Here is a 23,394-nt window from a genome sequence, read left to right on the forward strand (position 1 = left end):
TTTGAATTTATAATCAATCGTTTATTCATATTTAAATTAGTCTCGAGATTTTTTTTTGGTAAAAAAAGAAACGTATTCCACACCATAAACTATGTTGATTACTTTTTTCACCATTTTCTCTCTTTTTTTTAATTCTCGTTCTTCACACCACCTGAAGATTTTTTGGAATAAATTTTTATTGTTTAAAATATTGGTTGTTGTTTTAAACTTTGTGTACATATTTAATTACCAGTAACCTCATTGGAAAAAAAATTCCAGCTTTTGTCAAACATTTTTATTTCATTTTTGGATGAATGTATTTCTTTTCAGTAAATCAGTATTTTCAGCCTTTTTTAGTTAATACAATTATTTATTAATAAATATAAATAAATCAACTTGTGTGCGTATTTATCATCCCCACACATTTTATACTTTTATATTTCAATACATCTTTCTTCACACGGTATTTCCTTCAACACTCAGTTTTAACTTTTTTTTTTCCTTTCACATTAAGGGTAAACTTTCTTTCTCCTTTATTTTTTTGTTAGAAGCCCGACACTATTCATCATCAACCCGAAAACACTGAACCCTTCTGTGAAGTGTGGTGGTAGCATCATGTACAGCGTTACACTTGTCCTCGTGGTGGTTTCTCTAATCCCCTGTTCACCTGCTCAGTAGAAGGTCAACGTGAAATCCCACTTTCAGATTGTGACACAACAAAGAGGGGAAAAAAAAAAAACATTTGGGGGGGGGGGTTTAAACAATTAAAAAAAAAAAAATCATGAAATTTATCAGATGAAAGAAATGCTCCAGCTTGTTATTTTAAAAGGTTTTAAGATGAAATCCTCACCAATCTCAGCTGATTTCACATTTAAACATTTTACAAACAAGAAATTCTATAAATCAGCCTTTACTCATTTAACATGATTTTTTTTTATTCCAAAAGTCTTGATCAACACCTCGAACTTTCTTACATCATCAGGACTCAGCAGGTGGCATTTTCTTTATTTAAAAGGTAACAAACACCACCAATACCCCCCCCCCCCCCCCCCCAAAAAAAAGCATTTAATGCTCTAAAAACAAAACTCCATGAAAAGCAGAAGTGTCCGTTTCCTCAAATACCATCTCTCTCTCACACACACACACTTTTCTATTGTCTGTACAGTAGATACACACTCAGAAAATAAAGATAAACCTCCCACCCATGTACAGTCTGAGGAGAATGCCGTGTCTTTTTGTAAAATTAGGGTACAGTCCATTCTCAGCACATGGGCCGATATCTCGTCCCGTTTAAGTATGAAGACGACATGGAACATGGAACGCAACATGCTGCACACTTTACACACATTTCCCTCAGTTTTTTCACGATTGTACTCATGACTCAAATTTACCATCAGGGCACGCTAAAACAGCACAGAATTATACACTTATGAATCTTATGCTCTTGCATTTGGCTGATCATTTAGAGCTCAGATTCTGACACAATGCCAATGGAATCTAGTAGATTAAAGATCTACAGCCTCTGTATGGGTAAGGCTCAGAGATGATTTACATTTGGAATTTTTGCACTTTCTCCCCCAACTTGAGGATCCCATCAGAAAAAAAAAAAAAAAAAAAAAAAAAAAAAAAAAAACTGCCCTTCTGCAGTGACTTCTGCATTTAACCAGATACAGAACATGTTTGTCTTTATATCTCCCAAACGTTATGTGGCTGTGAATAATATTTCTGGAGATATTAAATCTTAAGCGTGGCTTCCCGTGATGAGGGGTTGGGGGGGCAAGGTAAAGAGCTGAAATATTTTATGGACTTTAGTTTTAGGTCACAAGCAATAAATATTCAAAAAAAAACCAAAAACAAACAAAAACAAACATTCCTATGTGAACTGAGAAAATACATAATTTTTTTTAAAGCTATCCTCCAGTTCTAATGTAAACATGCTCTGTAGCCTGACCTCGAGAATCTTCAGCCTCGTACCTAATCATAAATTCTTCAAACCTACGAGGTCATTCAGCAGACCATGCTCAAAAACATCACGGTTTTTAATTTTTATTTTGGCATCTCCAAAGTGAACATTCCAAACATTACACTACTATTATTATTATTATGAAATAACATTCATTGAAATCTTGTGATTTTTTTCCTCAAAAAAACAAAACCCATGGAATGATGGATGGAGAGCATTTGGTGTCTGTGACCAGGAACTGAAATGAATGAAGGAGCAGAGAAGCAGAGACTACAGAAGAGAGAGAGAGAGAGAGGGGGGGGGGGGGGGGAACACACACACACACACACACACTGTTCACTGATGCTCTCCATAAATTCTCACTGCAGACTGAGTGATGGTTGCATGGATACTCCATAGTCCGATCTCTGCGCTTGTTTGTTACACACACACACACCTGTGAATCAAAAATCGAGTTCGTCCGACTCTCCAGTTCCTGCAGACTGACTCTCGTCCTGTTTCTCTCCCCAAACAAACCTGTAGTTGTTCTCCAGCTCCTGCTGTCGCTTCTGTTCTTTATACACTTCTTCTGTTCCTCCTGTCTAAAAACACACACACACATAAATCAGTGTTGTACACAATGTGTATAAATGCACACCATGACAGTGCAGCTTTACATACACACAGATTCAGAGGTTTATACTCCGATCCCGAATCAACAAGCCCCAGATCTGCCGACTCTGAACAGGAATAACCAGGATTTCCAGGAAAAAGGTCGGACTGAAAACTACAGAAGGAATTGCGAGTCCAGTTCTGTGCTCATTTAGTCGAAACAATGGCCAGATGAAATGAAATGACAGCAATCGGGATGTATTTTATGATTAATGATCAAAGCAAACTGTTAAAATATAAAGAGGAGGAACTACAGCATCTTCCTGGACGAGTACAGCGAGACAGCCGATCGGGGGGAATCGCAGAGTCGCTCCTGTGGAAGAGGAAATTAACCCAGGGGCATGTACATTTAATCCTGTCTGACTACGGCGACTGTACCTGCACGTGCACACACTTTTCATGGCCACTGTTTAAAACAGGGAAACAGAGTGAAATCAAAATGTTCTGTAACGTCCCTGATAAATTCACACCAGACGCGTCTCACAAAGAGCTCATCCAACTCCTTTTCATTTTCACTCACACCTAGCGCCGAGGCTTATTAGCTATTTAATATGTAATAATTAAATAGAATCACACACTGAAAACAAAAAGACAAGTGGAAATGTAAATTCACCTCCTTACAACTGAACGCTACAGCTGCTAAAACAGATAAGTGCACCGTTGCTCTCGGTCCTGGCAGCAGCTCGTAGTGAAACAAAGGTGAGAATTTTTTTTTTAATCAAAAACTGAAATACTACTTGGCCATCTCAATAAGCACTGCTGGATTAATAGTGAGGAACTGGAAGCTGCATGACATCATAAAAAGCACAACCTGGGCGAGGAATGTCTGGACTACACGCACAAGGTCCTCCCTCAAAACCCAAACAAAAACGAGAGATTGGGAAGGGAAGCCTCACTGAGGGTCACAGTCACCCTGAAGACTAGGGTTGCAAAGGGGTGGAAAACTACCGGGAATTTTGAAGGCCTTGGGAATATTGGGAATCTTCAGGAATTTTAAATTTTTGGCATTTATTAACTTTTTAAAACATTTCATCACCCAGAAAAACAAATTAAAACCCATGTTAAACCTTTCAATTATGTACTGTTTTGTGCTAATTAAGAATGATATATTGCTAAAGGCAAAATGTGACCCCTCACTGAATCCAGGGACACATGTCGGCCGAAACGAATCCGAGATAATCGCAAAAGAAGCATTTTTTTTCGAAATTTGTGATTTTTGTTTTTTTCCATCATGTGCAAGTTGAGATCTTGAAGAATGCAATCAGTATTTCAGATAATAGATTGTTTTGTTGGAAAAGCATACATTTTTTGTTGCAAATTGTCTCGTTTTTGTCAGGACTGTAGCCTGCTGGGGGCTGTGGGTAAATTACCATATGGGCCATTCACATGATGATTTAAGTCATTTGTTTTTTTTTTCCGCGAATCAGCTGTATGATGCGAGCTGAGCTCGTGGCTACTTAACTGCATACAGGTGTGTGATTTCACTATGGAATGAGTTACTAAACAGAGCGCAGAGGAGCTGAAACACCGCGAAGCAAACAGACACACGGTATTTACATCGGAGATCACCATTTCTAGCAAAAAAAAAACGCAACCTCGTTTTCCAGATTGAATGGAATACTTGAATGATCGGATGATACACGGACCGTTCTAGGATTACATTATTCCATCGGAGGCATTGGTGTGTGCAAGGCGCCGTTTCTCTTTCTGATGGGGTGAGTTTATTAATCTAAGGCTGTGTGGTTATTTTTGCATGTAACGGAGAGTGTTGTGGTTTGGTTAAGCCTAGGTCACAACCGGACGTACGATTTTTTGGCCGTGTGATTTTTGGCGTTTCCCAAATCGCTGCAGTTTTTTTTTTTTGTTCACGGAGAAAGACGCGCGTTGGCCGTAAGTTTGTCTTGCAACCTGAAAAAAAACGTAAGCGCCCGTAGAGTTTGTTTGACATGACAAAAGAACCTCTGCGGCCGGTCTGCGGCTCGAAAATCAGCACATCACACGCGTGCTCTCGTGCGTTTCTTGCGCGCTCTCCGTGTGTTTCTTGCGTTTTTTGCGTGTAGACCGGCTGTAGGAGCGCGTACTGTACGGCCGGTTGTGACCGAGGCTTTACATGAAACTAGTGTTGTGTTAGTTGTGTCATCATCGTGCTATCTTTCTTTCTTACGGTGTGAGTAATTTTTCAACCACAAAACGTTAAAAGTATACTTTAGGACTTATTTTTGTACTTCATAATTGTGTTGGGCATACTTTGCATGGAAGGAAAATTGACGTGGTGATCTTTGTTTACATGAAAGTAGTATCGTGCTAGCTCGTAGGGGGTAGGGCTTTCCTTAATGTCATGCAAATGAGCACCATTATGTGCCGCCCTACACCCAGAGTAGCTGAGATGGAAAACTTTTGCCGCTTTTCCACTACAAACGCGGCTGAGCCGTGCCGTGCTGAGTTGGGCTGAGTCGAGCTGAGTGGGGCTGTTGGAGTTGCATTTCGACTACAACCGCGCTGAACCGTGCTGGCTGGAAGTGGGTGGACACATTGGGTGGAGTTAGCGAAAGTGGGTGGACGTCACGCGATGTCGTTAAGCAGCGCAAACAGTGACATCAGTGACCTTTTAAGCGGTAGTCTCACGACCCGAATAGTAAACAATAAACATGGAGTCGTTAGTGTTGCTGGTCTTGGTGCTGTGGCTTGTTGTCACCGACAACGCGAACAGATACTGGCAAGAGCGTATAGATGAGGCGAGGCGCATAAGGCTTCAGAAATTCTCGTAATTCGTAATTCTTCTTCTTCCGGGTTTACAGATCCCAGCGTGCTCGCGGGGCGTGTGTGGGCATGTGAGGACACTCCTCCTCACCAATCAGTGCACAGGGGAGTGTCTGCTCACGCCCCCAACCTCACTCAGCTCGGTTTGGCTCGCTTCAGCCCTACTCCAACACAGTGCGAGTTTTAGGGGCTAAGCAGGGCTGAAGCGAGCCGAGTCGTGCTGTTCTTTGGTAGTCGAAACGCGAGCCGTGTCGGGCTGAAGTGAGCTGAAAAAGGGTAGTGGAAAAGGGCCATTTGAGGGCGATTTTCTCCCTTTTCTGTTTTAAGAAGTATACACTTTCAAAAGGCCACACACTCTTCAAATATTGTCAGATCTCCACATGGAAGGCATCATTGGAAAGCTTAGAAACTGTACTTTCTGAATCTGTCAATAACTCAAAATGCCCCCAGACGGACATGTGTCCCTGGATTCTGTGATCTGCCACAATTAATAAAAGGCTTTTAGTTTTTCAATATTATATTCAGATTTTTCAGTGAAAAATTATTATTCTCAATCTCAATTATCTAGTCCGAGGGGCACTTAATAGAAATCCAGTCAAAATTGTCAAAAGGTCAAATGTGCATTCCCAAGTTCCCCACCACAAAAGTATAGAAGGTCTTGTATCCCTTGGTCTACTACACACATTTTGAATACATTTTTTTTTTTGTGTTGGGGACCTCTCGAATCTGCATTTGAATAGATTTCTATTAACTGTCCCTCGGACAAGATATCTAGTAATTTTGAATTGAATAGATTATTTTTCTAGAGTGTACCCTTTGGTAAGAATTAACTGGAAATCTAACTCATTGCATAACAAAGTAGTGATTTCTAAAAATCTTGCAAAAACTCGATTTTGACCATTTTTATTACAAAGTTCTACAAAACTTGTCTATAGATTTAATCACAAAGGTATCACATCATAAAATAACAAGGAATATTAAAAAAAGTAAAATTTCTAATGACTAGTAGTCTTGAAATAAGTTTTGCTGCTTGTAAAATATATTAGTGCCACTTTTTTCTTTGAATCTGGAGCAAGGCTGTTTAATGTCATTGTTTTAATAGCATTGTATACCCTAATCATTACTTCTTGCAAGCAAATTACTTGACAGGAAATGGTTTACAAACCAGTTGCAAAATAAAAAAGGAATTCAAGTTGTTGAAGTATAATTAGTAAACAAAAAAGTTACAGGAAGCAGTCTTCAAAATCAGAGTTAAATTTGCTTTTGAAGAGAAATTCTCAAAGTTTGTTATTGTTTAATTCATTATACATGTACCAGGGAAAACCGTACTGTTTTTGTAAAACATTTGGTGGTTATTAATTTCTCAGTTGTTTAATTAGTTATATGCTTGTTTTTGCTTGTATGTTCTTCTGAACAGAACAGAGACCCAGAGAAATATCCTAATCTGAATAAAAAGGACCTTATTTTTTTGTATCAATTTTTAAGTAAAGTTGGTTTTGAAGATTCCCGAAAGTTCCCCAAAATTCCCAGGAATTTTGCAACCCTACTGAAGGCGTTACAGAGTCCAGGTGACTGGAGGAACTGTTCAGCCCACAACCATTTCCAGAGCTCAGTGTAATTAAGGACTGTACAGGAGCCACAGCTAAAAAGAACCTGTTGCTCCAGGAAGGCCACATGAAATCACAAGCGTGACGGTGAAGCTGGGTTTCTTTGTGTGATGAGACCAAGATCACCACACTGTATCTGGCCAAGTGTTAAAGTGAATGTAAAGCCCCTAAACCCCACTTTTTTCTCCTGGCACAAAGCAACAATCATTACATTGATTGACCCATGTGTTTTCAAACCACAGCTGATCCAAAAGGCCATAAATTGATGGAAAAATCAATAAGATCAGCTGATTTTCACAGAATCTGCCGAGACTGAACTGGAAGATCCTGAAGGGCTGCATGACGTCACACACGTAACAATCCACGCATCAGTTTCATTCCCGTGCACAGCATTGGTTAGACCAGTCTCGATATGGAATCACATTTGAGAGAATTCAGATAGTGATTGGGATTCTTATAATGTTGGATGAAGGGGCAGAAGATTATCAAGGATATTCCAGAGTAAATGGTTATCTTTTCGAGCCCCCAAGATGAGAAACAGATGCCAGTTCATGACAGTCCCACTCACAGCTGATTGCGCACCACCACCCAGAGAGAACTGGAAACACAAACTGGTTTGTGGATTTTTATTCTAAGCTGACTGCTGCAAAACATAGGGAACATATTTACATGTACCTCAATAAATGCAGAAATATAATCTTTAAAACACTTCATCAGTGTAATTAGTGAAAAATATTAAGTGGGCGATAATAGAGGAATTGACCAACTTTTCAAAATGTTAGATCAAAATGTCATTTATTAAATAAATGGGTTTCTTTTTGCTCCAGTAATTCCCATGTGGTCGTTCTGATGGTGATGAATCAGATTTATTATTAGTAGGTGCCCACTTCGTTTGCACAAACCCCACCCACTGTCACTTCAGATTCGTGTAATTTCTCAGAAATTCATGAACTGAATGTCCTGTGGTATATGAATTTGAACATCCAAACACAATGCTTTTCCATCGTTATTTTTGGAAGACTCCAACAACAATATCCAATTTCAGTGAGCACACAAGCACAGAGTCAGATGAACCAAAATGACCCAGATACCTGGGGTTCCACACATGATGTCATTGAATCAGCCCTGGGGCAAGGCTGCCTTTTCCCGGGATCCGGACTCCGCAATTTAATAGATAGTTTTGAGCTTTATGATAACATTTTTCCCCCTGCTTTATTAATTCATTTTGGTCATTACTGATGATATATATTCATTTTAAAGCATTACAATAAGGCATTACATACACTTCAAGTACTGTGTGTGGTGCAATCTAAACACAGACCATACTTCAACACCATTCCTACAGTGAAACATGATGGAGACAGGAGACAGCATCATGCTCTCAGGATGCTTCTCATCCTCAGACCCTGGGCTTCTTGCATGGAGCAAAATACAAGGGGCTATTACAAGAGAAACTGCTTCAATCTGTTTGGGAGAAACTTCACCTTTCAGCAGGACAATGGTCTCAAACAAGGCCAAAGGAATGTACAGGCAGTTAAGAACAAACAAAAACAAGGTGGTCCGGTCAAAGCCCAGATCTGAATCTCACTGGGAATCTGTTTGAAAACTGAAGAACCTGGAGTAAATCTGCCAGGAAGAACAGGGGAAAATCCCAGAGTGTGTGGGATTTAAAACTGCTCCAAACGATGACCAAGACCTGAGCTCCCTGAACTCGGGGGAACTTCCTCCACCCGCTGGTTAAAGGATATGGGACATGGATTTTTACCTGGGCATAATTATGTATAAAGACATAAGAAATGCCATCTAAATCACTGCAGGGCATCAAAAATGTGAAAATCACCACATTATTCAAGTTTTTCTATACATCAGCGTAAAACAAGGATTCGTTAATGAGCTAGGTGGTCACGTGACCCGTGACGTCACAAAAACTTTCCAAGGAGCCAGCGCTTGGGAATCTAATGTAAACAGGCTACCTAAATGGACACCATCGACAGTGACATTCCCGATGTTTCACAGAGATGTGAAGTTAGACCCTATCAATTCGAACCGATAGCTGGAAACTCACATGAACATGGATCTTGTCTTTACTCTGACGGGTCAGATGATTCTGAGAGTGAGAGTTCATTCAATCCCTATGAAACTGAAAGCGGTCGGCTCGATAACACTTCCTGGTAAGTTAAAAACAATTCTGCTCAAAGGCTAATGATCTGTTGAAAGAAGTATTATTTTTGTATCATACATTGAAAGTTCATCATAGATCTAGCTAAAGTCCGTTGCAAGCTAGTTTTTTTTTTGCTGATATTTTTCGAGATTGATTGAGATACAATGCTTCCAGAGTCCGAGATGAAAACATTCAAAATGGCGAAACGAGTCAGAATTATGATAATCAATAACTGATACACCCAAAATTATAATACTAATCCTTACCTCAGCTTTCAGTTGCTTAGCGCAGAGGTCTTCAACAGGGGGGTCGCGAAATCGCACCGGATCACTCATATCAACAAAAATATTCCTGCCCTGTCCCCTGGCCTCCGTGCAGGGATGCAAACAGCGCGCCTTTCGGCGGATGCCGCCTTTTTCACGGCTGAATCGCGCAGATCCGATTTAAATAAATAAATAAATAAATAAATAGCGATGTTGGTTCATGGAGCATGAGGCATGAAGTGTAAGGATGAGAGAGAGGCGGTTTGGGTCGGGAAGCTGCGCGCATTTGTGCAGCCTGGCGCAGGTGTGCGCGGCTTCCCGATTTGAACTGTTTTTTTTTTTCCTCATCCTTATGCTTCCTGTTTCATGAATTAATATCGCTCAGTACCTGAGTATTAATGTTGAAAGAATCCTCAGTGAAATGGTCCGAATACAGTTTGTGGGAAACAGTAGGTGCAAAGTTTTTTTCAACAGGTGTTCTGTAAAGTTGTCCTACCAAGCCTACTGCGCATGCGCGAAGCCTACTGCGCATGCGCAGGTGAGCCCACACTTTCCTCAGCTTCGGGTCCTTGGGGAATGCAAAAAAACTTACTCCAGGGCATTTCCCATTGGAATTATTGCAACCATAAGCAGCACAATACACCATGATGTCCAATGTACTTTAAAGACTATAAAAACAATTTTCTTGTCATCCACTTCTCCATTCATCTACCCGCTTGTGCTGTGCCCGAAAGTTTTTGTGACGTATGATCACGTGACAGCGGCTCTTCCGGTTGCAAAAAATGCATATCGGAAGTCGAGCAGAAATGCCATATAATCATCACGAATATAACGATTTTGCTGAATTTAATAGATGATTTTGTATTTGTTGATGCAATTATTTCATATTTCTAATGGAAAGAAACTGATATAGCGTGCTTTTATGTTTCATGTCCCATATCCTTTAAGAAAATACAGTTGAGAAAGGTAAACAGGTGAAAGACCCCTCTGTTAGGAGAACATCATCGTACTCTCAGAAAGCACACGACAATAAAACAGGAAACTTCAAAATAGGACAGGAGGGAAAAAAAAAAAAAAAAAAACTACACTACCTTACCTACGTGGTGGTTGTCATGGTAACATTATCAGATGTGGTGGCAGGAAGTTTTGGATGAGGTGGGTGATGCGTCACGCGCCAAAGGGGCACCAAATCTAGGGAGGGGTCTGGGGGCATGCACTTCCAGGAAATTTTGGAATTTTTAACCCTCTAAAATGCTATTTCCCGCATTTTCAGAAGCAAATTTTGGTGGAGTAAAGCTAAGTTTAATGTCACTATTAGAGTACATTTCATCCATATGAAACAACCAATGAAACTATAACGTAATTACATCTACTCAGTACCATTGAGAGGATAACGACCTCTTACCATGGGTTGCTGTCAACACGCATCATGGCGAAACTTCACACAGTGCAAGTCAAACGTTTCAATGATTAAGTCAAATAGCCTTGGAAAATTTGAATAAACATGTAATAATACTTAAAAAACGATCACATCTCTCGGCAATCCTGTTCTGACCGAGGAATAAGCCCGTGAAAGTAATATTCCCAATCCTTCAAGGACTGCTATCAACTCCCGAGAAATCCAACTGACTGGTAATAACTGGTCGTGACCCCAGATCAGGTGCAAATGACATTTTTTTCTATTTGTTGCATATTTTTCAAATCAAAACTGAGATATTGGTGTATTGAAGCATGTATGAATGACATATGGGGTTGTATCGGTAAATTGGAAAAACTACATTCCCTTAGTTTTCTCATGGAGACCCCCCCCCCACACACAGACACACAAAACGTGAGAAAATTTGTCCTCAATGTCCTTGTTGAATTAAAGAGCTAATAAATTTATATACCTGCTCAGCTACATGATATAAAGCAATAGCATGAATAACTGTATTTCCTTCAGTCTTCAATGCGAGTAAACAGTCATTCATTTCTTGGTTTGCGAAATTTGACTTGGGATGTTTTAAAAAAAAAAAAAAAATTACACACACACACACACACACACACACACACACACACCTCGTTATCATCAAGTAACTTGGTTGCCTTTGTCGAGCCCAAAAAATTTGCAATGGGTATTTGTTTGAAACTCCTCTTCATACTGATTTTCAGTGAGTGGTCAGGGCAGCAAGCAAATTCGTGTAGATCGAGAGCAGCATCAAGTTTTTGGGCACCCAAAACTGCTTGTACGCCTTGTGAACACTATCCAGCCATCCGGACAGGACATGACATGAGTTATCAGTCAGATACAAATGTAGCGACACCGTCATAGCCTTGCTGTCACAGGGTCCACGCTTTGGCACAAGTACCCAAAGAGACCAGACATGTCTAGACAGTTGCCACAGAATATTCATAAAATCAGCTTGTCTACTAAAAGTGATGGGTTTTGCAGTTCTGCGTAAGCCAAATAAAAAAAAATCCTGGAAAGCGGAGGCAATCAGTGATGTCAGAGCCAGGCTAATTTGCATCAGTTTTGGTGTGAATGGGTGCTACCAACCTACAGTACAAAGGGATGCCGCCAGGGTGCCGGGATGAAGGGACATAGCGGGATTTAATAAGGGAAAACAAAAGGCACGCAGTGAGCTGTTTATTCACACTACTCTCTCCTTTTCTTCCTTGTAAATAGTCAAAGGACTCCCATCATAACTTTTTTTTTTTTTTGGGGGGGGGGGCAATTGCCCTCCGCCCCAATTATACAGCATACTGACAGTTTTAGTGTTGTGTGTCGCTATATACAGGGTATGTTTCTAATTTGCATATTCATCATAACCTGGTCATTTTTATTCATGGTGAAGGCGTTTTATTGTAGTGTCTTAGGAATTAACTTTTGTATGGAGAACACTGTACCTACTAGGACTGTACGGTGTTTCTCCAACAACAAACTGTGGATTAACCCGGATATAAAAGCAGGGATGTGATTTGGGGCTGGTGAAATTATCTGAAAATTTTAGCTGGGGGTCTGGGGGCCGCAGGCCCCCAGCTGGTCCAGGGCAGCGCCCTGGTGGGGGGGATAAGGGGGGGCGAAGTCCCCCGAAGCTCCTGGGTTCTGGGTTTTCTGACTTAAAAATTGTACTAAAATGGCAAGCAAACACACAAGAAAAAACTTGTCATGATTAACAAATTCAAGCCAATTTAATGGTCAACATGCAACTCTGACACACACACACACACACACACACACACACACACACACCCCCCAAAGAACCAGCGCGGGCAGGGCACGCTAGCCCCGCGCCTCGGGACGTAATTCGCCCCGAGGCGAGCCGCTGCGCTCCGCTTAGGTTTCGTTTCTATCCCGGGCTGCAGCCCAACTTTGCACGCTCGTAGCTCGGGCAGGGGAGGTCCTAGCATCCCCAAACTTGACAGCCAGAGACCTCTCCCCAAAGAACGAAAATCGCTGAACAAATGTCTCACAGTCTTATGTCCAACATCTGTAGCAACCTCTTTACGCTCGATCATGGACGCTGCCATCTTTCAACTCTTTGTTTGAAGCGAGCTTACGTACAGCTATCTAACAAGCACGTTCATTGGTTGTTACAGAGCGATGGGCCAATCACGTACCTCGTTTCATCTCAATGACGGAAATACTGAAAGTCAGAATGAATAGGATATGAATACGGGTTTTTGAGCGAAAAATCGGAAAAATTTTTTTTTTCAAATTTTGAGGTGAAAAAAGCGGAATTCCGCGAATTCGCGGAAAAATCACATCCCTGTAAAAGGCTCCTCTTAAGGAGAAGCGGAGGGCTTTCAGGTCTGGAGACAAGGAGGAGCTGAAGGCTGTGCAGAGGGAGCTGAGGAGGAGGATTAGAGAGGGAAAGAGGAACTATAGGAGGAAAATGGAGGAGCAGCTGCAGCAGAACACCATCAGAGGAGGAGTTTGGAGAGAACTAAAGACCATCTCTGGCCACCAGTCTTCAAACTCCCAGTCTTCAAACTCCCTGCACATCGCTCGGGCTGCGCAAATGTGCGCAGCTTTCCGATTTAAACTGTTTTTTTCTCATCCTTATACTTCCTGTTTCATGGACTGTAACGGATTTGCTTATTTAGTAATTTTAATACAGAATTTACTTTGAAATTATAATCAGACACGCCAACGCCCCCCTCCCCCCCAAAAAAAAAAAAATCGGATCTGCGCGATTCAGGCGGCATCTGCCAAAAGGCGTGCTGTTTGCATCCCAAACACAAATCAAATCATACAGAATAGACCCAAAATGTTTTTCAAAAATGACCCTTGCGTGAGTGAAGTGACAAGTTTCAAACAGAAACGTGACAAACAAGCGATATTAAGTGTACATTACAATGTAAACGTACACTCAGCGGTTCCAGTTAGGCATTCTCCAGAGATTGTTTACACGATGTTGTGGTTTCCAAAAACAAACAAACACAATTGATTGTTTATTTAAACAACTTACCACTTATAAAATGATCAGAGCAGACTTTGCTGCGTTTGGAAGGCTGATAATCCTTGCGGTTGATTCTCGCAAGCCATAGATTTCTCCTTTGTATGCTGAGTTTCTTTGTTTGCTCACCTTCGTGCTCCCGTACAGTGGGAATTCCATAAAAGCTCCGCTTGACTTCATCATCTGACCTATTACGACAGCCATGAATACAACAGGTGTGCACCATTGCTAGCTTTAAATAGCCTTCTTGGGTTCTTTTGAAGACTCTGTACTCGCACGTTACAATGTGTGCTCAGTCACCCGTACGGCAAGCTTGACCCACAAGATGGCCGCCACTAGGGAATCCCCGACTGTGTGACATCATGTGAAAACTATCTATAGACCCTTTTCAGTCACGTGACCTTCGTAAACGCGACCGCCATTTCGGACATGTAGTGGACTTCGGCTCGAATCAGTTTGAATGTGAGGAAGGCGACAAATGAAAAACATAAAAGAAAAAGGAGCGAGATGCAGAAAACACCTTCACTATCCAGCAACGTAGGGCATTTACAGGGCGAGCAGAGGGAGAGGTATTTGCAAAAATTGAGGTTAGCAGGCTTAGAGAACGACGTTTACCTGGTTCCACCAGGATTGTTCACTGATGTACGGAAGTACACGAAGCCCTCGTCTTTACCTGACTTCGGCCCACATGATCTGTATACCTATGTCATTAAAAACCCATCGCCATACACATACACGCCAACGTCCGAGGTTCCAGAGCGCGCTCCGGCTTGCTCCAGGAGTGCTCCGTCCAAGGTTCCGGAGGGCGCTCCGGCTTGCTCCCCCTCAAATTAAGCAGCGCGCTCCGGCTTGCTCCCCCTCAAATTAAGCAGCGCGCTCCGGCTTGCTCTGGAGCAAGCCAGAGCGCGCTGCTTAATTTGAGGGGGAGCAAGCCGGAGCGCGCTCCGGAACCTCAGCCGGAGCACTCCGGGAGCAAGCCGGAGCGCACTGCTTAATTTGAGGGGGAGCAAGCCGGAGCGCGCTCCGGAACCTCAGCCGGAGCACTCTGGGAGCAAGCCGGAGCGCGCTCCGGAACCTCGGACATTGGCTCCGGCAGCTATTTACACTGGATCCGGTGTAAATAGCTGCCGGATCATAATTACAGTAAACTAGTAAATACAGTAAAGGAAAAACTTGAGACTGAAAGGTTTTAACAGTCATCCAAATGACTGAATGTAAACATTGCTACAGTAACATACCAGCTATGATGTTGACATTAGCTAGTCAACAATAGCTACTACAGAAGAACAAAGAGGTTACAATGGGTTATTTTAACCTATTTGGTTACACACTCGCCGCCACAGAATGTTAACAGCAATGTAATGCCTTTTCTGGCTAATTTTATTCGTCTTACCTCCAACAAAGTGGTCACTACACAAGCGCTGGTATGCCGAGGGCTGCCAATCTGTTAATGGCCGCTATCCATCTTCTCCGTCGGGATCCGATAAAATGATAACCCTTGCCTTGTTTGTTGATGGTTACTACATCCAGGTGCACAACAATATAGTGGCATGATGGAAGTCTTGCTGAAAGTAAAAACTTTCTTTGCTGCCGTTCCTCAGTGTTGGCTGTGTAAACTACTGGTAGTACATGTCCAAAATGGCGGCCGCGTTTGTCGTGACGTCACGTGAAAAGGGTCCATAGATTTGATCAGGCAACTGCACCTCCCCCGGCCCAGACACCTCGGCTGCAGCCCTTGTCGTTCACACCTCAAGGCCTTTGCCCCTCCCCCATCTCCACCTTCTCCCCCCTCCCAACATCTAGCAGCTCACAGCCACCACACATACCAACTAACTCCCACCCCCACTCAGCACCCACAGATTCATACATCACCCCAAATTCAAAGCACTACACACACACACACACACACACACACACACACACACACACACACACACACAGTTAAGGTCAAAATTATTAACCCCTTTGTGAAATAGGACATAACCCTTTGTTTATCCATGAAAATGACAATTTCCAAAAATGTGTATATAGTTTATATGATTCCAAAAGAGAAAAGACAGAATGGCCACCAAGTTTGATGATATTTTATTCATGCTCTGACTTGTGACAAGAAAACAGAAAAATGACATGGTCAAAATTGTTAGCCCCCTGACAATCAACAGTGTACCCTTTCTGTGCCACAACTGACATCAACCTCTTTGGATAGTGAGTCCTTTACAAGGTTGCTACATGTCTCTAGGTATTTTGGCCCATTCCTCCTTGGCAAAGAGCTCCAGCTGGTCCAAATTGCATGGTTTTCAGGCACGGACTTTTGTTCTAAACATGTGCCATAGATTCTCAATGGGATTGCGGTCTGGGCTCTGTGCAGGCCACTCCAGGACCTTGATTTTGGTGTCCTTTAGGAAGTTTTGGACCACTTTTGATGTGTGCCAGGGGTGGGCAATTATTTTTTCCATGGGGTCACATGAGAAACAGAAAATTTTGTGGAGGGCCGGACCAAAAGGCTGAACTAAATTCTGCATAATATTAATTGTATTTCTTTATATAAAGCAATAAATAACATTGTTTTTACAAGCTGCTAAGACTGGTAAGAGTATGTAAAAAAAACGAGGTTGCCTTACAAAAAAAATGTTATTTATTCAATCAAATTTCCCAAAACAATGGTTAACAAAATGTGAACGTTTGTACCATTTTTTTTTTCAGTCACATTCACCCCAAAACACAATAAAGACATCACAATATTGTCTTTCTACTCCAAATATCAAGCAAGATACATCATATAATAATGATGCCCACATTTGTAGTTTAATCACCTCATTTGGTGCTTTTCGCCGGAGATCGGCTCCGGCGCCTGCTGGTGACGTCACACTATGTGATTGGCTGGACCGTTTGAAGGATGACGTACAAGTTTGTGGTTGGTCTGGACAAATTACAGAAGTAGTTATCGCGGGATTAGGCTTCGTGGGATTTCATGTCATGTTCATGTCGCGTGCATTGCGTTTTTGTTGAACACAACTTCAAAATAAAAGCAATGCACATTCAGTCCATGCATGAGGTAAAATTAGAAAATAAGTTTATTTTGTAATTTCTAATTAACCTTTCGCGGGCTGGTCAGAATGAACCAAAGGGCCGGATGCGGCCCGCGGGCCGTAAAATGCCCAGGTCTGATGTGTACTTTGGGTCATTATCATGCTGAAAGAACCAGCGGCGGCCTAAGCCTAGACTAAGAGCAGATGTCTTGATGTTATCCCTCAAAATGTCAACATAATCTTCATTTTTCATGATCCCATGCACCCGAACAAGGCTCTCTGTGCCTGAGGCAGCAAAACAGCCCATAACATGATGCTCCCACCACCATGTTTCACTGCAGGAACTGTATTTTTGGGGTTGTAGGCCTCGCCCTTCTTTCGCCAAACAAAGGCAACATCCATGTACCCAAATAGCTCCAGTTTAGTCTCATCAGACCAAAGGACAGACTTCCAAAACTCATCTTTAACTTTCAAATGTGCATGGGCAAAGTTCAGTCTGGCTTTGAGATGCCGCTTTTAGAGTAATGGGGTTTTTCTTGGGCGATGACCTCGGAGCCCTCCACGATGAAGAGCCCTCACTACTGTCTTCCTTGAGACCTCAACCCCAGAAGAGGCAAGGTCAACAACAATCATTTTGGTGGATGTGCAGGGATTATTGCCAACATCCCTGATGATTTTTCTCTCTTGGGATTGAGATAATTTGCATTTTTGTCCACGCCCAGGTTTGTTACGCACAAAATGGAACTCCTTGTACTTTGCAATGATTCATCGCACAGCTGTTCTAGAGACTGTGAAGCCTCTGGAAATGACAGTATAGCCTTCCTCCTTGGTATGGGCCTCAACTATTTTCTCTGAGGTCCAGAGTGATTTATTTGGTCTTTGGCATGGCTTTAAACGCAGACCCCTCTCAGAAATGTGTTCAACTGCCTCTAGGCCTGTTCCTTTGAGTCCCTTAAGTAATAATCAATGCTGATTGGATGTTCAGGTGTTGTCTGGGAGCTAATTGACTGCACAGGTGTGGTTTGAAATCTGACAGGCTGGTCGTGTGTGTTTTAAAAGCAAGAAAATTGCATGGGGGCTAATAATTTTGACCACCTCATTTTTCACTATATTTGAGATTAAGGATATTTAAATATGAATCTTACATTCCAAAATGCACCAGATACTATGGAATAACACTTGTGAATGGTTGATATCTTAAAATTACATCAGTGTTACAAATTTTGGGGAGAATTTTATAGTAAGTGTTCCAAAATTTCATGGGGGCTAATAATTTTGACCTTAACTGTACATCACACAACACACACCCAACTGTTTTACACATCACCCGAAATTCAAACAACCACAAACACACAAACCCCCCCCACTCAAACCTGTCCCTCACAACATTCCAGGTGAGGAACCAGCTGAGGAAGATGAAGGTGAGGAAGGCTGCAGGTCTGGATAGCATCAGCTCCAGGCTCCTTAGGTCCTGCATAGACAAGCTGTGCGGGAGAGTTGGAGATCTGTTCAACCTGAGCTTGAAGCTGGGGAGAGTACCACGGCTATGAAAGACATCCTGCGTGGTACCTGTGCCCAAGACTCTGCACCCCAAGGACCTCAACAGCTACAGGCCAGTGGCGCTATCACCACACCTGATGAAGACCCTGGAGTGGTTGGTCCTGGTCCATCTGTGCCCCATAGTGAGCCCGTCCATGGATCCGCTGCAGTTCGCCTACCAGTCAGGCATTGGGGTGGACAATGCCATAACCTTCCTCCTTCACTGAGCTCTGGCTCACCTATACCCTTTTTCCACCAAATCAGTTCCAGGGCTTGTTCGGGGCCAGTGCTGGTGCACAACTCGTTCAACTTGCGAGCCAGCTGAGAACCAGTTTGCTTTTCCATAGTTCGCAGTGCTAAGCAAAGCCACGTCATTACGTCGCTGTATGCGTCAGTTACGTCGCTACGTTTGCATAAACCTTGGCGCGAATATCGAAGCAAAAACAACACGGAAGAAGCAGCAGCAGCAACAATAATAATAAAAAATTACCTCGCGTTTGTACAGCTGCTGCTTCTCGTCGCTTAAAAATGGCGACCTTTTGCGATCTTGCTATTGTTGTTGGTCTTAACAACTCCGCCCCCCCCGCTGACGTAACCGGTTCTTTCCTCTGGCCCAGCAGAGAGTTGGTGCTAGCCTGGAACCAGTTTTTCTAGCCCCAGACCCAGTTCTTTGTTAGTGGAAACAGAAAACCTGGTTCCAAACTAAGCACTGGCCCCGAACCAGCCCTGGAACTGCTTTGGTGGAAAAGGGGCACTAGAGAAGCCTGGAAGTTCTGCAAGAATAACAACATTTTTTGATTGCTCCAGTGCTTTCAACACCATCCAGCCCACACTTTTGGGGGACAACCTGGAGCACACAGGAGTAGACCACCACCTCACATCATCAATTGTAGACTACCTCACTGACTGTCCACAGTATGGTCGGACATGGGACTGTGTCGGACACGGGACTGTGTGTCAGGCATGGTTGTCTGCAGCATGGGGGCCCCCAGAGGGAACGGTTCTGGCCCCATTCCTGTTCACCTTCTACACTGCAGACTTCACCTACCTGTCACCTGTAGAACTTCTCTGACGACTCTTATCACTGGCCTCATCACAGATGGGACGACAGGGAGTACAGAGGACTATTGCAGGACTTTGCAGACTGGTGCCAGCGAAACCACCTCCAGATCAACACAGGGAAAACTAAGGAGCTGGTGGTGGATTTTCACAGGCGCTCTCACTCCCCTCCCCCCAAACACCAGTGAGCATCCAGGAGAAGGACATTTGAGCTGATGACTTCTAAGTACCTGGGTGTTCACCTGAACAACAAACTGGACTGGACTGATACCACAGCACTGTACAGTAAAGATCAGAGCAGGCTGTATCTGCTGTAGAGACTCAGGTCTTTTGAAGTGCAAGGGGCACTCCTGAAGACCTTTTTTGACACTATGGTGGAGTCCGCCATCTTTCATGGTGTGGTTTGCTGGGAGAGCAGCATCTCCACAGCTGACAGGAAGAGACTGGATGAACTGATCAGGAGGGACAGCTCTGTGCTGGGATGCCCCCTGGAGCCAGTGGGTGGGAGGAGGATGATGGCTAAGCTGTGATGGAGAACGACTCCTGCCCCTACAGGACTTACTCACTGGGCTGCAGAGCTCCTTCAGCGGGAGGTTGCTTCACCCCAAGTGTGTGAAGGAGTGTTACCGCAGATCATGGGCTGGAAGCAGGAAGTACGCCGGAAGCAGGAAGTACGCCGGAAGCAGGAAGTACAGTGCCTCACAGGCAGCACGCTAAATTCGGCTTAGCCCTTTACCGCTATCAAATAAGGCTATTTTATAATTTATTGAATTCGCAATCATGGCCTTAACTTATTCAAAATCAAAGCTAGCTGCTATTTCGTTTGCTTGGCAGAGAAATTCGCTTAGTCCTAGTTTGTGGCGTATTCTAATTGAGAATGGGATATCAACAACTAAGCCCACTCGCCAAGGCTGCAGAGCTGGCGCCAGGAAACAGCAAACGCGGAATTCATGCAGCCAGTCAATTCTTCCATCGCTTACAAATGATATCATTCTGAAACTCAGTGGATTTACTCCCGCTTCTTCATCTTCGGCGGACTCAATCCAAAATGGAGGAAATTTGCATAATTTCACTGCAACTTCATTAAATATTCAAGATCACTCTTCCGGAACTGCTGATGTAAACAATGACATCCTGCAAATCGAGCAACGAAAGCATGACGCACGGGTTTATTTTATCTCTTCGCGCATTACGGGTCGACATCAACTGAACTTGGTCTCGAATGAAAGGAGGGGTGTTTGTGCTGCAAATTTGATTAATATCAAATCTTTGCCGACACCATACAACTTCCCAAGATTATTCCTTAGTAACACCTGTTCTATGGTCAATAAACTGGATGAAATCGGCTCGGTTATCAAGCACAATAAATGCAATACAGCGGTAATAACACAGTCCTGGTTATCTTCAAATATATCAAATGATCTCATTAGCGTCCCTGGTTTTTCCAGCACCCGTAAGGACCGCCCCGATGATCAGCGCGGCAGCAGATTGTGTACCTATATAAAATCAGATTTGGATTTTACGGAATTAAGCGATCTTTCCGATCCAATCTTCGAAAGTCAATGGTTTCTATTAAAGCCCAACCGACTACCTTGGGGAATTAACTCTATTATTCTAGCCTCTGTCTACCATCCTCCGCAAGACAACGACAATGCTTTGCGAATGCACTTGTTCCAGTCTTTGGAAAGTGCCCTATTAGGGTTCCCTAATGCTGGAATAATCATCATGGGTGATTTCAACCAATTCAAGCCTGGCGCTTTATTGACATCATGTAGCCTCAAGCAAGTTGTAAACAAACCTACACGTGGCAAGAATATACTTGATAAAGTATATACTTCTATGCACAAGTACTATGACAAGGTTGACATCTTACCACCGATTAGTCAATCTGACCACTCTTGCGTCCTGTTACAGTCTACAATATCTCGTGCTGCCCATCAACAACCTGTTTACTCTATTAGGAGAAAATGTAAACCCGCGAACAGACGGGCGTTTGCTGAGGCTTTGTCTTCCATAAACTGGACCCCCTTATATAGAATGGTATCTGTAACTGACCAGTTTGACCTCTTCTTGCACACTTTGTTATCTACCATGGACGCTCATCTACCACTGCATAAAGCCAAGTCCCATCCTAAAGACAAACCATGGATCACAAAGGATATTAAAGACATCTCCAAGAGACAGCGGGCTTGGTCATCTGGACACACGCTTAAGTACAACTTCTACAGAAACCGAGTCAGAAAACTCTGCAAGTCAGCTCGCAGTAAATACTACGACAGCAACATCCTCGATACCAAGAACCAAGTTGGCGCTGACAAATGGTGGAAGAACGTGAAAGCCATGGCTGGTCTATCAAAATCTGAAGTACTGTCAAGTATTTCGCATGAAGGTCAGTTCAAGGAAGGGACTGAGCTCGCTGAGCTAATTGCCTCCTCGTTTTCTGATGTCGCCAACAGCCTGCAACCTCTCCAGTTTGAAAGAATTCTGGTAGACCATGTTCCAGATTCATTTACCATCACAAGCCAGGAAGTGCAATCTGAATCAGAAAGACTTAACATCCATAAAGCTAGTGGTCCTGACGACATCCAATTGGATACTGAAGTCGTGCGCACCTGAACTGGCTAGACCAATCTGTTCTATCTTTAACTCTAGTGTCGCACAGGGAACCGTACCCTCTCTTTGGAAATGCGCAGATGTAATCCCTGCACCAAAAATAGCCAAGCCCAAGGCGGTTGACTCAGATTTAAGACCTATCTCGTTAACACCTGTCTTGAGCAAGGTATTAGAAAGCTTTATTTCATCTTGGCTGCTACGGTACATCAGGCCTTACATTGATAGCCTCCAATTTGGGACCACTAAAAACTGCTCTACAACACATGCTCTGATTCATAACTGGCTACAGGCACTCGATAGCCCTAGTGGTGTCATTATCAGAGCTTGTATGATTGATTTTTCCAAGGCCTTTGATCGAATTGACCACAATGTTCTCATCATGAAATTGCAAGTTCTTGGAGTCCCGCCGATTTTGATCAATTGGTGCGCAGACTTCCTCAAAGAACGCAAGATGCGGGTCAAGCTCGGTCAAGTGAAATCATCTTGGCATGGAATAAATGGATCAGTACTGCAAGGCACCAAACTGGGACCAATCTTCTTCTTGATCATGATTAATGATCCTGGATCCCATCTCCCAATGTACAAGTATGTTGATGACTGCACTGTTTACAAAGTCGTCTCAAGGTCATCTAATTCCTCACTCCAGGCCGCTGTTGAGAACGTCGCAATATGGACTGATCACAACAACATGCATTTGAATGTCAAGAAAACCAAGGAACTTCGAATATCTTTCATTAAGTCTCCTTTGGCACTGGAGAGCCTTTCCTTGGCTGAAACTGAGATTGAAGTTGTTGATCACTTCAAGTTTCTTGGTGTAACCATCTCTTCCAACCTTACCTGGAATTCCCATATCAATGACACATGCACTAAAGCCAGCAAACGGTTGTATGCTTTGCGTATCCTGAAACGCTCTGGCGCCCCACCAACAGATCTGGTAACCGTCTACTGTGCATTCATTCGTCCTGTTCTTGAGTACGCCTGCCAGGTTTGGCACTTTGCTCTGCCGCAATTCCTTGCTGAAGAACTAGAATCCATTCAACGTCGAGCACTAAAGATCGCTCTACCAAGCTTGTCTTACAATGATGCTCTCTACCATACCAAGTTATCCACCCTCAGTCAACGAAGACTGGCTCAATGCCAGAGACTCTATAAAGAAGTCATTCTTCAAGAATCTAACAAACTGAGGGATCTGCTATCGGATACAAAAAAAAAAAAAATTCATACCATCTCCGGAACACTCGCAACTATCAGACGTTCGAGTGCAGGACTAAGCGATTTCAAAGTAGCTTTGTTCCTAGCTGTGTTAGGATATGGGATAATGATTTATAGGA

General features: G+C 43.0%; 1 protein-coding gene across 1 annotated transcript in view; it reads right to left on the reverse strand.

Moving 5' to 3' along the window:
• Window positions 1–888: 888 nt before the first annotated feature.
• The window catches only part of os9 (OS9 endoplasmic reticulum lectin), a 41,287-nt gene continuing 18,781 nt past the window's right edge, over window positions 889–23,394 (reverse strand). Inside the window, exon 15 of the mRNA XM_060920229.1 lies at window positions 889–2,523. Within this exon, the coding sequence (XP_060776212.1) occupies window positions 2,386–2,523 (138 nt within the window). The 3' untranslated portion in view covers window positions 889–2,385. The remainder of the gene's footprint in view (window positions 2,524–23,394) is intronic.

This window comes from Neoarius graeffei, chromosome 4 (assembly GCF_027579695.1).
Source record: "Neoarius graeffei isolate fNeoGra1 chromosome 4, fNeoGra1.pri, whole genome shotgun sequence".
Lineage (NCBI taxonomy): Eukaryota > Metazoa > Chordata > Actinopteri > Siluriformes > Ariidae > Neoarius > Neoarius graeffei.